This window comes from Chiloscyllium punctatum, chromosome 7 (genome assembly GCF_047496795.1).
Source record: "Chiloscyllium punctatum isolate Juve2018m chromosome 7, sChiPun1.3, whole genome shotgun sequence".
In the NCBI taxonomy this organism is placed as follows: Eukaryota; Metazoa; Chordata; class Chondrichthyes; order Orectolobiformes; family Hemiscylliidae; genus Chiloscyllium; species Chiloscyllium punctatum.
Window position 1 is genome coordinate 58566851 of NC_092745.1, and position 17157 is coordinate 58584007.

Sequence of the window (17157 nt, forward strand, 5' to 3'; positions counted from 1 at the left end):
GGCTAATAGAATATCATCATTTATCATGAGAGGAATTAAATACAAATGTAGAGAGGTTATGCTTCAGTTAAACGGGGCACTGGTGAGACCAAATCTGGAGTACAATGTGTACTATTGGCACATTATTGAGGGAAGGATGTCAATCTGTTGGTTTACAAGTCTAATACCTGAAATCAGTGTGTTGTCTTATGAGGAAAGGTTGAATTGGCAATGCTTGTATCTGCTGGGGTCTAGGAGAGTGACTTAATTAGAACATAAACATCCTGAGAAAACTTGACAGACAAGATATTTCCTGTTCTGGGAACATCCTCAAACTAGGGAGACATTGTTTAAAACTCAGTGGCTGCCCATTTAAAACAGAAATGATGCAAATTATCTTTTCTGAGGGTTGTGATTCTTCACAATTCTGTTTCTGGAAAAATATTGGAAGGAGACTCCTTGAATATTTTTAAGGCAGATGTGAATGGATTCTTGCAAAACAAGGGGGTGAAAAGTTATCAAGGGTAGGCAAGGTATTTAGTTTTGAGATTAAAATCAGACTAGTTGTGATCTTATTGAATAGCGGTACAGGCTCAAGGGGCTGAGTGGCTTACTCTTACTCCTTGTTGCTACGTTTGTAGGTTTGTAAGCAGGATGGACATGACAAGAATGAGATTTTAATTTCAGTATGTTGGGGGACTGAGAAACAGGTCCACAAGGACCCGTCCCTGTGACATAGTCAGCAAGGATGAAAGTGCTGAGTGATTGCAATTCAGTGTAGTGCAGGATACAGGTACCGCATTTGAATAAGATCATAGACTGAGAGAGATATAGGACACAGAAGTTGGCCATTTATCCCATCTGTCTGCACCAGCTGGCCAGAAGCCATCCTAATTCCACTGTCCTAATCTAGGTCAGCAGCCTTGTGTACTATTGCACTTGAAGGACATACCAAGAACTTTTTGAATGTACTCAGACTTTCTGCGTTATCCATCCTTTTCAGGCAGTGAGGTTTAGAGTGATACAAATTCTCCCCAACTACCCTCTCATCCTTCCCCAGTTACTTTACATCTCTTCTGCCTGGTTATTGAATGCTCTGCTAAGGGAAATTGTTTTCTTTTCTTATCTCTGTTAAGGAGCCTCAGTTTTATATAGCTTGATTAAATCTCCCCTCAATCCATTCTGTTCGACGGAAAGTAACACTAGGTTATCCAAACATTCCTCAGTTAAAATTTTCTTTTCATTCTTGTACATTCCTATAAATCTCCTGTGTACCATTTTTAGACTGACCATACCTTTCTTATAATGTAGTGACTAGACATGTGCGTACGCTCTAGTTGTGTAGCTAGCAATATTTCATGTAGTTTTAGAGCAGCCTTCCTGCTGTCATATTCGATGTCTCAGCTGTTAAAGAAAAGTTTATAGACAGAAGATGATGATTGGTATGATTTATTGTTTTTTATGTTCTTTTCTAATATGTTATTGTGTTTGATTCTTTTATTTCTTTCAGTTTCCAGATTAATATAAGAACATAATAATAGGAGTATTCAGCCAAACAAGCCTGATCTACAATTTGGTGAAATCATAGTTGATCTGTATCTTAACTCCATCTATCTGCCTTCTTTTCATCTCCTGTTATGCCATTTTCCATCGCATCTATCAATCTCCATTTTAAAATTATTCATTGAACTAGCATTAAGTATTTACAGGGGAGATTTCCACATTTCTACCACTCTTAAAAACTCTTTGGAATGCCACTGTTACGAGTCCAAGTCCATCTGCCATAGTTCTGCCAAAAGAAAAGTTGTTTTCTTGTTTTGAGCTTGTTTTCTGCCCACAGATACTGCCAGACCTGCCGAGTTTCTCCAGCAATTTATGTTGTGTTGTTTGGTTTTTGTGGTTTTCAGATCTCCAGCATCTGCAGTTCTTTGTTTTATTTGAGAATTATGATGGTGTTTTACAGATTGTGGAAGAAGCTTACAATTTAGTACAAAACCAGCTTGTGGATGGTTTGAAGTCTCTACAAGATGAGTGCAGAAAATCTGTGAAGGGCGTGGAGGGGATAATTCGTTCAGATATGGATCAAATAATTACTTCAAAGGAATTTGCTGCCCGGAAACTGAAAGGTGAATATAGAGATGTAGAACGTAATATGTAGAGGGCTTCAAGTCCCTTATTATTACAGACTGTAAAATTTCTACAGATTGTTCCATCTCCTCAAAGAAAGCAACCAACTGAAATAAAACCTGAGGACAGAACTTTGTGAACTTCTCACAAATACCAAGCCATTTGCACAGAATTCCAAAAATCCCAAAATATTAACCAAGTTGGATTTCATCTGTTACTAGCTGCATCTGTAGTTCATTGATCCGTTGTTTTGACAACATCGAACCATCTTGATTACCAAAGCTTTTGATCAATCTGAGTTTAGCTAACTTCAATTGAGAATGAAGTGTTTTAATATCAGCACCAAACACAGAGGGTAGAATCTTATAGAAGTCTGAGTGATGCGGACTACAATAAATAAGATTTATGGCCGAATCGGGTGAGAAATCTGATGATGTTGGGTGTATTCCACTCCATCATTTGAACAGTGGTGTGGTGAGTTTCTCACTAGGCAATGGCAAGTTGCAAATTAAGGGTGGATTACTGCTTGTTAAGTGCCTTGTCGATACCCAACTTGCCTCATTAATATTCAACTCCCTTTCTTGCCTAAAGCATCAAACAAGCTAAATGTCAACATAGAAATCAGAACGGGTGTCTGGCGGAGTCAGCCCACTGCTTGCTCTGAAAGACCGCCATGTTGGACACTGGGCACCAACATCTCAGAGCGCGCTCACAAGTGCACCCCTTGTCTCTGGGCATGGGCATTCAATATGTGCCAACCTCACATAATCCACATGGCACAATCACTTGCAGGTTGCTTCTGTACTTTAATGCTGCACTCAGGCTGCATCAGCAACTATTACTGTAATGCTGCTGCAAGGACACTGTCAGCATTTAGACTGGACCAGGCTGCATCCCCAGGCTCTTTGGTTGCTGTCAGAGCACTCACTCATTCTGAGCCGATCTGGATGCTCACAGCACTTCTACCTTGCATTGCCTTTTTGTGCTTTGCCCCCTGAGCCAGAGGCCAGAGATACCAGGCTATTATTAATACTGTCTTGCCACGCCATTTAGTGCAGACACAAGTGAAGGCAGTGTGTCATTGTTGAGAGCAGGCCTCAGTCAGTGAAGGGGAATACTCTTTGGTCAGGGTTTGGTGTAGAGTAAATCAATGGCAGCATCTGGTATCAGTCCAGGGGCTTGGACACAGTCAGTCAGTCACTTAGGACCATTACTGTTCACATAAGGGGTAAGGAGACACATTTTGGGCAGCCCACCATGTGCCTTGAGTCGTTCTACCCTATTAGGGCCAGTTTTCCTCCTGGAATGAGATAAAGGCTGGAATCATGGATACAAAGTGGGTGGCACAGCTGTTACTTTTGTTGCAGATGGGTAGATGCCCCGGGTGAGTGATTAGGCAGCAGGTACAATGCAGCATTAGTGGTGGTCAGGGAGTTCGGGGTGTGAGACAGTGAATGAAGGACAATGTTGCAGGTATTAATGAGAGTGGTAGAACATGAACCTCAGTGGAAGGTGGGTGAGTAACAGAGGTCGAGTGAGAGGTCTTGGAGAGAAGTTGGTAGCACTTAGACTAGCCAAATGGAAATCATTGATCTTCTTAGAGCTGCACGTTCCTCCAGCGAGCTGAGATGACTTTAACCTGGGTGGTAACTTTGGACCAGACTGATATGGTGCAGTGTTGTGAACTGTCATGGGAAAAGAGGAAGTCCCCCACCTTTGCACCACCCTGTCCAGCAGGACCTCTGTAAAGCATTGATTTCCCCATAGCTGCCATATCCAAGGTAAATGTCAGGACCTGTACAGGGCACCTCTGGTCCGAGAGTGCTTGTCTTTGAAAAAGGAGGCTCTTGCAAGGGATGCTGGTGAATCCTGGGATATCTACTGAGTGGTGAATTGACCTGGGTGGATTAAGTTGGAGTCAGAATCGGACATGAGACACGCTATGGGGTGGGGTAGGTAGTTAATGAGGTGCATTCTGTAAGATATGGTTCATTAGGCCTCAGGGTGGGAACCATTCCAAACATTTCAGTGCAACCTGGACATAACCAAAAAAAAGACACATCTCAGTCCAGAAATGCTTTTGCTTCCTATCAAAATAATTTTCCATGGGTACTCCCCATTTAATCCATTAATTTCTTCTCATTTGGGTTAGCTTTTCATGACAATAGTTGGTATTGAAATCCATCTGCCATAGTTTTGTCACTCAGTTGGTTCATGTCCATTTGCAATTTATTGTCACTGTCTACCTCAGTAATGTTTGTCGCATTGGGAAACATGGATTTATGGCTCTTTATGGTACCATCTTGGTTATCAGTAAAAATAATAAATTGTTGAGGGCCAATCTCAGAACTAGACAGATATTTAGGCCCTGGAGCCTGCTATTAATAATTCTAGTGTGGCAAACAGAACAGGCACATACTTAATCATCTCCATTGTCACTGTAAGTGTTGTTCTGTATTTGACTAACACATATGGGTCTTATGTGGCAAGATGAATTGATCTGTGTCAAACTTTACCTCCACCTGTGACAGAATACATCTGCACTGTTTCCAACTTGAGCCAAAAGATAATGGATATAATCCAGGCTAACTCATTAAAGTTTCTATGTCCCTTTTCTTCCCAAGGCGGGAATGAAACTGAGTCAGTTGATCAGTGTTCAACATTATTTTGAACATATATTGAGGATCTGGGTAGGGCATTAATAGTTCACCTACCAGATATCTTCGGAAAAAATAAAATGATACTGGCATTCATGATTGAGAATCAATGGGGGGAGATTTCCATAGAGCTTTTTTTTCCAGTTATGCATGCAAACCTTGGTGTAAGTCCTGAAAATGTGTAACCATTAATCTTGGCTTTCCAGGGATCTGTAGCCTATCCAGCAAACTTTTAACAAATGTGTGGAAGAGCTTTCAGATGAACAAAGAACTTAGAGTATTTTACAAATGTTGGTAATCTAAATGAAATTTGAAATATTGCTCCAAAAGTGAACTCTTTAACTGAGTTTTTTTAAGCATATTTATGCTCCTGAGTTTAACTCTGCCACTTCTTTCATGGCGACAACTTTTATAATTTTACTATTTAAAATGCACACTCTGAGAGCAATAAAGCTTCCAAATGTCACAGTTATAAGATCAACACGGTCACTAATACTGCCCATTTGTTTTGGAAAACTGTACGTAATTTATGAGCAAATTACAAAACAGTTCACACCTGAATAAAAATATCACACTTCTCATTGAGCATTGCATACTTGGATACCTAGGTCCAAATGCAATCCTGACAAAAAAGATATTTTATACATTTAAATTTACCAATCTGAATGGGGTGTTCATTAAATATTTATAAACTTACACTTATAACAGTCAAACATTAAAACTAAAACTTTACCAAGAAATTATCACAAGTAAATGATAATGGGAAACTTTAGGCCCAATTTTTAAGCCACTTAGACTCTTTCAAGCTATGATATCCTTTGACCTTAGAGATACTTTGGCATGAAAGTGATTGTAATAGTCATCTATTATCCTACAAAATGGTATTATTCTGCTATACTCCAAATAAAGGAACTTATCATTTTCACTGCATGGCTTATGAGTATTGCCTAAAGGATGGCTTTTTGTTGTTCTGTATTAAACATGCACAGAGCAGTTCTGGAAAATAATAATGTTTTCTTTTGCAACGGAGTAAACAGAACAGCTTGATTCAGTATATCCTCAATAACAGAACTTATTGTGTTAATATTTATGAAGCAACATTTTCCAGATTTTACACAAACAGATTTGTTTACATCAAGATATATCCTATTTGCATAGTTCTTTGCCTGTGGCTGGTGATCATTCTTATTGTGTATTTTGCGCAATGAATTTTTGGTGGACTGTTCTACCATAGAGTTCACCACATCCCACCCTGTTACCTAACCTCAATCTATACACCTGTGTATAATCCCACTTTCTAGAATTACACCTGCCAGTACACCAGACTATATTACTTTATTTCAAACTGTGAGTCCAAATACTCATCCTGTCCACCCAATGACTAACTAATGCTCAGATTTGCAGCAACTGTACCCAATGTACCATCCCTGCCTATAGATAATAATTTCTTACTGCTTTCTTGCATGGACAGATCTAGAAAGAGAGAATTACATTACAGGACTAAACTGCAACATTTTCTGAGAATCACCATATAAAAAACTTCATCTGGAACCAGGGCACCCATCTCTTTCAATTCTCTTGTGACAGTACTATTTAAAACAATTGGTTTACCTCAAATTTTTGCGTTCTTTTGAATACAGCAAAAATCTTACTTAACAAAATGCATAAAGATATTTTCAAACACAATATGAGTATGTGTATATTATATGCTAAGAGTGCATACATGTTGACTTAAATCGTATTTTATACCTTTCAAATAGACATTTTCTCTTTCTTTTTGACTTGTTTTCATCTTGCTCTTTCTATTAGACTTTGGACAGAAGGGAAAGATTTTTCACCTTGGGTTTTGAACTTGTAAGAATGGATGCCTGTATAGTTCCAGTTAGATTTTGATTTGGACCATGCACACTTCAGGATATTATCAATCAAGTACTTAGCAGGAGACATTTGGATCCTAATAGTATATGAAAAAGAGAGAATTTCATCCTTTGCTGAGGATCCAATTGGTGAGGGTCCTGACCATGAGAGTTCTGGTGGCCAGGATACTGCTGGATATTGGTAGAGATACTTGAAATGAATACACTAACAATCTAGTTCCCAGCTGTTAGTTGTATTCATTTGCTCTTTGGTCCAACAGCAGTTCAATGCACTGAAACCTCATCCTGCAGTTTGTAAGTGGACTCTGATGTCCTCAGTTCTCTCTTCTGACGCTGCCTAAGCTTTTATCATTCTGTTCTTCTTTGATTGAACTCTACACCTTTCACATTCCATTACCGTGCTATGTTACTATGTTCTTCTTTTGCAAAGAGACAAATCCTGAAAGAACATCATGAAACAGTAATTACATCTGATTGAGGGTTAAATGAGACTCGTGACCATAATGGTGTACAGATATTTTACTGTTTATCTGACGATTTAGCATTTAAAGAAAAAAACAGTGAACACGTGTGATTGTTAGTCTGTTCTCAATGCAGCAAGTGTCACAGGAACTGATGTTTCAGCACGGTGCCCCATCATTTGGTGAAGCATAAGTTTATGGTCATGCTTATGTAATTTGGAGGAAGTGCAAAACAGAGGCAAGCTGTTTGTGAGTAGAAATGAAAGGTTGAGCAATTCTTCATTGTTCCCCATTTATCAACTATAGAATGGCACCAACTTATACCTCAGAGCAAGACACTATTTTAATTTGTTCTGGGATGTGGGTGTTGCTGGTTGGGCGAGTATCTATACTCACCTCAAATTGACCTGGAGTAGGTGGTGGTGAGCTGTCTTCTTGAACTCCTGCAGCCATTGGTGTGTAAGATCCACATTGCAGTTTGGAAGGAAGTTTCATGATTTTGATCTTGCAACCATAAAGGTACAGCAAAACGGTTTCAAGTCAAGGTGGCTTGGGGAACCTGCAGGTGTTGGTGTTTCCACGTATCTGTTTTCATTACTTCCTAGGTGGTAGCAATGGCAAGTTTGAGATGTGCAGTCAGACAAGTCTTGGGGAGTTGCTGCAGTGTATATTGTAGATGGTATGCATTACTGCCACTGAGTGTCACAGGCTGAGAGAGTGAGTGTTTAAGGTAGTGGATCAGGTGTCAAACAGGCAGGTTACTTTGGCCTGGATGGTGTCATACTTCCAGTATGTTGTTGGAGTTGTTTCTTTCCAGGCAAATGAAGAGTCTTTCAGTCTTCATACTACAGTCAGGATGTTGTCAGTGTGCATAGCTTTTGCTGTGTCTCGTTAGTTCCCCTGTTTCTTGATACTGTGTGAAATTAATCAGCTTAGCAAAGAATGGTTTCTGTGATGGAAGGGATTTCAGGAGGGGATAGGGATGGATCATCAATCCCAACACTCTGACAAAAGATTTTTGCGAATCCTTCAACTTTGCCTTTTGCACTGATATCTCCACCATGATTAAGAATGGGGACATTTGTGGCATCAAGTCCTGTCATAAGTTGTTTAATTGCCCAGCACCACCACTGTCTGGACATGGCAGAACCACAGAGCTTTTGTACAACTGCCTGATTTGCTAGACCAAATCTGACAGAAGTTAAGAGTCAACTAAATTGTTGAGTCCTGGAGTCACATATAGACTGACTAAAGCCATTTCTTTTAACTTTATCAGACAATAAATGATTTTGAGAGGCAGTTTGAAATACAGAAGGAAATAAAGTTAGGAAAGGACAAAATTAAAAATTTAGCGACTAAATTTGATAAACCTTTCTTTCAGCAATAGTGGCAGAAGAAGCTGAGAAGTGCTGCCTTGAGAATATTCAGCCCTACTTGGCTTCTATATTGGATGAATTAATGGGACTGATCAGTTCAGGATTCACCGAAGTCCGTTCTCTCTTTGAAACTGAAGTGAATGAGTTAAGTGCAAAATGTCAGCGTGCTGGTGATGCTGAAAAGCTGAAAGAGGTAATGATGATGTTTTACCATTATGTAATTCTCCCATTCCCAAATGTCCATGAAAGGAACTTGTAGCTCCACAATGCCAGTTGTTTGACATCCTTCCCCTGCCGCTCCCAAACATTTTTAGAATGATAGGACTAGATACACCCTCCAGTGTTCAGTTACATATAGAAGAAATTTGTATCTGGCAAATTCAATAGTCATGGAGTAACCATGGAGCGCAGAATGCAGTGGGTTGTGATGTGAGCACTGTTGCTGCCAAAGATCAGCAGAATGCATTGGAACCATCCTGAGTTAATTTCCTCTTGCCTAAAAGATATTTCTAGCTGTCAGCATACAAGATATTTTTGTGCAGTATTTTCCAAAAACTGCTTTCTGCAAATTTGAGCAATTAAAACCTATGATAAAAGACAGGCTGGACTTTGAACGGGATCATACATTTGGAATTGGACTTTCCACACAGAAGTACATTCAGGTGGCTGTATTCCAACGTACAAAGTTAACTGGTCTTCAACACAAAATTGGCCATTTTGTTCAATCGGATTTAAATGATATCTGATGAAGCTGTCCAGCTGTTCTACTGCGGGGGTTGGGGGGGGGGGGTGGGGGGGGAGGTGGGGTGGTGTTTTCAGAAACTGAGGTTCATTTGTATTATTGGGGCCAGAGTAGAGAGAATTACACTTTACCTTCAACAAACCATTTAGTTTCAAGAGAGATCCACTGATATTTTTTGCAGCAGGTTTGTGCCCTCAATCTAATGAGTTACAAAGGCCAGTTTGTTAGAACCTTAATTGCCATTAAGAAGATAAGACTTTTAGTCTAAGCCTAGAAAAGACAATGTTTGAACTCAAGGCAGTGTGGGATTACAAGAGTAAACTTTAACCACAAGGGCGGCACAGTGGCTCAGTGGTTAACACTGCTGCCTCACAGCGCCAGCCTCGGGCAACTGTCTGTGTGGAGTTTGCATATTCTCCCTGTATCTGCATGGGTTTTCTCCAGGTGTTCCGGTTTCCTCCCACCGGAAAAAAATGCAGCTCAGGTGAATTGGCCATGCTAAATTGCCCATAGTGTTAAGTGCATCATTCAGAGGGAAATGCGCCAGTGGGTTATTGTTCGGAGGGTCAGTGTGGACTTGTTGGGCTGAAGGGCCTGTTCCCACACTGTAGGGAATTTAATCAAGGAGACAGGTAGATTAATGTTAGGGTGGATTGTTAGTATTTTTAAAGTTTCAAATCTGACCCCAATCCAATTCCAACCTATCCTCCTCTAGTTTTCTTGCAGGTGAAAAGGGAAGGCAAACAATGACTCCACCTAGAAGGTGGGTTGACCATTTAAATGTTATAACGAGGCAGTGTACCATATATTTACCCTTTCTTCAAGACTTGGATCTGTTTGGGTGGGATTCCTGTGCATCAGAAACAATGGATAAGAGGATATGAGGAAAGCTTTGTGGACAGGATCAAGCACCTTCACAGTCCTGTGTACAGACCAAGAGGATTGAGAGTATTTCCCCACAGCCCATGAAATATTCCTCTTTCCATTCTCCAATCCCAATTCTGTTACACACACACACACACACACACACACCTCGAACATCAGCTCATCCATCGCCCCATCGCACCCAACCGCACGATTATTGCTGGCTTCTGACCTGCAGCCTCCTCAAGAATGTACCCCCTGTCCCCACCTGCACCCCGCTCCAAAGCCAGTTAAGCCTTTTTACTCAAGCTGGCAGCTGGTTAGTAGCACTGTTTGAGAAAAGCATGTTCTGTGAAGGCCTGCAGTATTGTGAGTTATAAGCTGGGATAGAGGAAGTTCACTTACTCCAAGGATAATTACCCACAACCCAAGTTACTCCTTCCTCTTGGATAGAAAAATAATAATGATGGGGGTGTATAGGAAAGGTCACAAAATATGTATTATTTAATTTGAAGGGAATTTGCAAATTAGCAAAATTAAAATTGCTTATCTGTCCATTACAAATAAAGTCAGCATTGAAACAACAACCAAACAACTTTCTTCTGTTTTATTCTTAACATCAGTAACCTCAACTTTTGGAAAATATTTCTTGTTTAATTACTCATTCTCATTTTGATTTTTTTTTGCTTAGCTCTTGAATCAACTGATGAATCTTCCTTTTAATGCTGTGAAGATGCAACCTTGTTATAATAAAGTAAGCCCTCTTCAAGACCAGCTTCAGGAATTGAAGAACCGGTTCAAGTTCACCAATACACAATGGCTTATTCAAACAACCCAAAACACCATGCAAGAAGTAGGTACAACATTGTAAGCTGCTTACTGGCACATCATCAGAGTCACTGGCCCGAATGCCAAGATGGCCACTATCACATGCTTAGATGGGGCTAATGGTGTCAGATGTCTGCAACAGACATCAGGACTGTGCATGCACTGCTGGTATCCCTTGCACAGTGACACCAGTGCATGTGCAGACTGTTCCTTTATTTCCTGATAATTAGTTTTGAAAAGCAATGACAAAGACCCTGTGTTGGCCACTTCCTCACATGTTCACTTTCAGGCTTCCTGTGCTAATTCACTGAGGTGCAGGGATGTGGATAAAAGTAGCTGCTGAGATGGAAGGGATACCTTGATAAGGAGTGATTGTCCATAACTTCCAAACTGTCCTCAAGCATGATGTAACTCAGCCTCAACAGACTTGGGGAGAATATGCCATTGACACCACCAGACTGGGGCCTGGGGATCATGGATGCTCTGGCTGAAGAAGTTGAGCTTCCCCTCCTTGGCAGTGTCTGCAGATAAGGTCTATCTTGTCCACTACTCCTTCGCCATGCTCACTTGGCACTCTCAAGACTCTTTATGTCCAGGAGTGGGAATCCTGCAGCAGGGCTGTCACTGTGCCTGTTTCCCACCTCTCCTCACCCCATTAGACTCTTTGTTCTTCACTGTATCCCCCCCAACCAGCGATGTGCCACAAGGATCGGTGCTGGGTCCACTGTTTTTCATCATTTATATAAATGATTTGGGTGTGAACACGGGAGGTGTAATTAAAATTGGAGGTGTAGTGGACAGCAAAGCAGGTTACCTCCAAAGTATAACAGGATCTTGATCAGTTCGGCCAGTGGGCTGAGGAATGATAGATTGAGTTTAATTTAGATAAATGTGTAGTGCTGCATTTTGGAAAAGCAAATCAGAGCAGGACTTCACACTTAATGGTAAGGTCCTGGGGAATGTTGCTGAACAAAGAGATCTTCAAATGCAGGTTCATAGTTCTTTGAAAGTAAAGTCGCAGATAGATAGGTTAGTGAAGAAGGCATTTGGTATAGTTTATTGGTCAGAATATTGAGTACAGGAGTTGGGAGGTCATGTTACGACTGTACAGGACATTGGTTTGGCCTCTTTTGGAATATTGCATGCAACTCTGTCTTCTTCCTATCGGAAAGATGTTGTGAAATTTGAAAGGGTTCAGAAAAGATTTACAAGGATGTTGCCAGGGTTGGAGGATTTGAGTTATAGGGAGAGGCTGAATAGGCTGGGGCTGTTTTCCCTGGAGTGTTGGAGGTTGAGGGGTGACCTTTATAGAGGTTTATAAAATGATGAGGGGCATGGATAGGATAAATAGACAAGGTCGTGTCCCTGGGGTGGAGGAGTCCAGTACTAGCGAGCATAAGTTTAAGATGAGAGGGGAAAGATATAAAAGAGTCCTAAGGGGCAACATTTTCATGCAGAAGGTGGTGCGTGTATGGAATGAGCTGCCAGAGGAAGTGGTGGAGGCTGGTAAAATTACAGTATTTAAAAGGCATTTGGATGGGTACGTGAACAGAAAGGGTTTAGAGGGATATGGGCCAAATGCTGGCAAATGGGACTAGATTACGTTAAAAATCACACAACACCAGGTTATAGTCCAACAGGTTTAATTGGAAGCACACTAGCTTTCGGAGCAACGCTCCTTCATCAGGTGATTGTGGAGGGCTCGATCGTAACACAGAATTTATAGCAAAAATTGTGATGTAACTGAAATTTTACATTGAAGAATTGATTGTCTGTTAAGCCTTTCATCTGTTAGAATACAGTGATAGTTTCACTTCTTTCATGTGTAAATCACAAAACCCTTTTTTTAAAAGTTGCATTCTCGGGTTAGTTGTTAACAATGGTGATAGCTAGACAATATGTTGAAGGCGTTAGCCCCCGTGTTCTCTGTCTATGACCTGATGTTTACATTGATTCTAATCTAAAAAGTGAGATAACAGAGTTTTACATAAATTCATGCAGTTTTTGAGCTCAGAGTTCTACATGAATGTATGTGGTTTTTGAGCAAAGTGCAATGTAACTCTGCAAGTACAAAAAAATTCGTCACACAAAATATATGTGTGTATGTGGGTCTTTGTCTGTGTGCGTGTCTGTCTGGGGTGGGGGTTTTGAGTGTGAGAAAGTTTGTGTGTGTGTGTGTGTGTGTGTGTGTAGTGAGTGCAGAGTGTCTTAAGTCTGTGAGGGGGTGCATGTGTGGGAGTGTGTGTGTCTATAAGGGTGTGTGTGGGTGTCTGTGTGCACCTGTGTCTGTGTGTATGTGAGAGTGTGTGTGTGTAGGAATATCTGTGTGTGAGTGTGTGTGTAGTGCAATGGTGATCACCTGTAATGTGACCTGAACCCAAGGTCCCGGTTGAGGCCCTCTCTATGGGTATCGAACTTAGCTATCAGCCTCTGCTCGGCCACTTTCCTCTGCTGCCTGTCCCGAAGTCCACCTTGGATGATGGTGACCCGAAGGTCCGAGGCTGAATGTCCTGGACCACTGAAGTGTTCCCCAACTGGGAGGGAACCCTCCTGTCTGTTGATTGTTGTGCGGTGCCCATTCATCCGTTGTCGTAGCCTTTGCTCGGTTTCCCCAATGTACCATGCCTCCGGGCATCCTTGCCTGCAACGTATAAGATAGACAACGTTGGCTGAGTCACATGAGTACCTGCCACGTACAAGGTGGTTCAGTAACCATAGGGAGGGCCTCAAACGGGACTTTGGGTTCAGGTCACATTACAGGTGATCACCATTGCACTACACACATACACACACACACACTCTCGCATACACACGGACACAGGTACACACAGACGCACAAACAGACACCCACACACACCCTTATAGACACACATACTCCCACACATGCACCCCCTCACAGACTTAAGACACTCTGCACTCACTACACACACACACACTTTCTCACACTCACAACCCCCACCCCAGACAGACACGCACACACACACACAAAGACCCACATACACACATATATTTTGTGTGGTGAATTTTTTTGTACTTGCAGAGTTACATTGCACTTTGCTCAAAAACCACATACATTCATGTAGAACTCTGAGCTCAAAAACTGCATGAATTTATGTAAAACTCTGTTATCTCACTTTTTAGATTGGAATCAATGTAAACATCAGGTCATAGACAGAGAACACAGGGGGCTAACACCTTCAACATATTGTCTAGCTATCACCATTGTTAACAGCTAACCCGAGAATGCAACTTTTAAAAAAAGGGTTTTGTGATTTACACATGAAAGAAGTGAAACTATCACTGTATTCTAACACATGAAAGGCTTAACAGAAAATCAATTCTTCAATGTATAATTTCAGTTACATCACACTGCAAATTTTTGCTATAAATTCTGTGTTACAATTGAGCCCTCCACAATCACCTGATGAAGGAGTGTCGCTCCGAAAGCTAGTGTGCTTCCAATTAAACCTGTTGGACTATAACCTGGTGTTGTGTGATTTTTAACTTTGTACACCCCAGTCCAACACCGGCATCTCCGAATTGGGACTAGATTAGGTTAGGATATCTGGTTGGCATTAGTAAATTGGACCGAAGGGTCTGTTTCTGTGCTGTATGTCTCTATGACTCTATAACCAGTGGCCTCACCAGCACCCACCCCTGACCTGCCTCCTTGTCCAGACCTAAAGTGGCCACTAGTGCATGCACAGACAGACAGACAGAGTTGGTAAATAAACCTTTTGGAAATGTTCGTAATTATTCCCAAATAGTTTGATGTGTATTGTGTGACATATCACTCAGCCAGAGACCAAATGGTTCTCTAGACACCAGGTGCTACAGGGAGACAAATATATGGCTAGGATGTATGGCACTCCGTGACTCATGGAGGAGTACTTGATGGCAATGGGATCTGCCCACTTTTACTTGCCAGAGTCTGCCTTTCTAACTGCACCATCCCCCTCCAACCTAATTAGCCAGTCATTGGGGCCACATTGCCACTGTGGATTGCACTACACCTGGAACTGCATCCTCAAAGTTGACCAGTTGGGGCAGTAAAAATGCTTACCTACTGGCTGCTTGGTTGGTCCAGAAACAAATCATTTTCCTTAATTAGCCACAGACAGCATTACGCCTCCAAGGTCCTGCCATCGGCTGAAGTGGGTCAGCTCCTGCTTCCAGCCTTGTGCCTGGATTTCTAGGTGGATGGCAGAACTCAGCCCATTTAACCTTTGGTTCCTAAGTGACAGTTAATGAGTTAAAGCTACCATTTATTATCCTCAGCTAATGGACAATGCAGTCTACACATTTGAACAACTGTTGTCTGACTTGATGAAGAGTGATCCATCAAAAATAACATCGATTGAAAAAATTAAACAACGGGTGTTAAAGGTAAGGAACTTGCGAAACATTATACATTATACTAAAGATATTTGTTGATATTTTTCGAATCAACCTTTTCAGACATGTTATTTTATACATCTGAAGCAGTTGAGACGAATCCTGATCTCTGGCTCAGATGTAGGAATACTATTGCTGGCTCAGATGTAGGAATAGTATTGCTGTGCTATAACAGCCCTTGCAAATTAAATCTGACTTCCACACTGGACTTAAGTAAAGTCATTTTGTAAAGTACTATCCACTGATATGGTCTATTTTGACACTTGTTAGGCAGAGTAGGGGTAAAGATAACTCTATTTGATCAGTGACTTAACAAGTGGTGTTTTCCACAGGTCTGTAATGAGGCTTCATTGGATATAACAATAACTCCAATGAGGGATTCACGTTATACATCCAGATGCATATGACATTACTTAGGAGGCACATCAATTTGTGTAGATGGAACTTACAGATGAGCAGAGTTAGATTGAGTGAGTGGAAAAGTCAATGACAGGTGAATTTTAATGTGAAAAAAATATGAGCTTATTTGGTTTGGATGTCAGAAAGTCAAATGGAATCTGACAGAACCAATGCTGGAAGTAGTGTTGGACAAAAAGGACATAACCATCCATGTGTGCAAATTGCCAAAAGTAATCAAAACTGATAAGGAAATATTGCCTTTATCTCAGAAGCTGAGATTACAAAGGTGGTGTAGTTATCTCTGAGTTGCAAAGCAGATGAGATGATGTAGAACATGGTTTGAGCATTGATTCTCAGGAAAAATATATTTTTCTTGTAAAAGATACAGATTCACCAGAATGGTCCCAAAGCTAAATCATTAAGGCAGATTGCACTTTTTTTTGCCCTTTAGGTTAGAAGGTTGAAGGGGATATCAAATTGAAGTATTTAAAATAATGGATTGATTCGTTAGGTTAGATGCAGGAAAACTCTCTGAAATTAGGGTGGAATCTGAAACCAGGGCACATAATGTAATATTAAAGATAGATCATTTGAGGATTGAAATCAACAAACATCTTTTCACACAGAAGTTCGTGTACATCTGAATACATTCCCCCAGAGCCCTGTAGATGCTGAGTGAATGAAAATGTTTATGGACTGATTATAGTAGATTTATCATTGATACTATTATCAGTGCTATTACACCAAGGAACATGCACATTATCAATGTGATCTTTTATAAATATAATTACAAGTATATACAAATAACAACTAAATATAATATTTTAATGAAATATATCAGGTCATTAAAGGTAAACTGTAATACAAAGAAAAAGTTTGATAACTTTCAATAATCTGCTCAATATTATGTGGATACCCGTGCACATGTGCATTCAAAAAGTCAATTATTTAATGAATGCACTTTAATAAACCAATCATTGTGACAATATTATTTTACAGTGAACACATAAATAAAGCATAAAACTAAGTAAATCTTTCCTTTTCATAGTCAATAGTGACTTTGTAGAGGTTTATAAAATCATGAGGGGCACAGATTGGATAAAAAAGACAGGGTCTTTTCCCTGGGCGGGGGGAGTCCAAAACTAGAGGCCATAGGTTTAGGATGAGTGGGGAAAGGTTTATAAGGAGCCTTAGGGGCATTTTTTTCATGCAGAAGGTGGTACATGTATGGAATGAGCTGCCAGAGGAAGTGGTCCAGGTGGGTGCAATTACAACACTTAAACAGCATCTGGATAGGTATATGAGTAGGATGGGCTGAGAGGGATATGGGCCAAATGCTGGGACTAGATTAATTTAGGATATCTGGACGGCATGGACGGAGGGTCTGTTGGACTGAAGGGTCTGTTTCCGTGTTGTACAACTCTGTGACTCTAATCATTTTAATGTTGTCTT

At 40.7% G+C, this 17157-nt stretch overlaps 1 protein-coding gene across 2 annotated transcripts in view; it reads left to right on the forward strand.

Moving 5' to 3' along the window:
• LOC140479680 (protein Niban 1-like) overlaps nucleotides 1-17157 on the forward strand; it is a 145149-nt gene that overhangs the window by 113144 nt on the left and 14848 nt on the right. For both annotated transcript variants that reach the window (XM_072573665.1, XM_072573666.1), the window contains exons 8-11: nucleotides 1943-2105; nucleotides 8483-8670; nucleotides 10775-10936; nucleotides 15190-15297. In XM_072573665.1, coding sequence (XP_072429766.1) covers nucleotides 1943-2105; nucleotides 8483-8670; nucleotides 10775-10936; nucleotides 15190-15297 — 621 coding nt within the window. The remainder of the gene's footprint in view (nucleotides 1-1942; nucleotides 2106-8482; nucleotides 8671-10774; nucleotides 10937-15189; nucleotides 15298-17157) is intronic.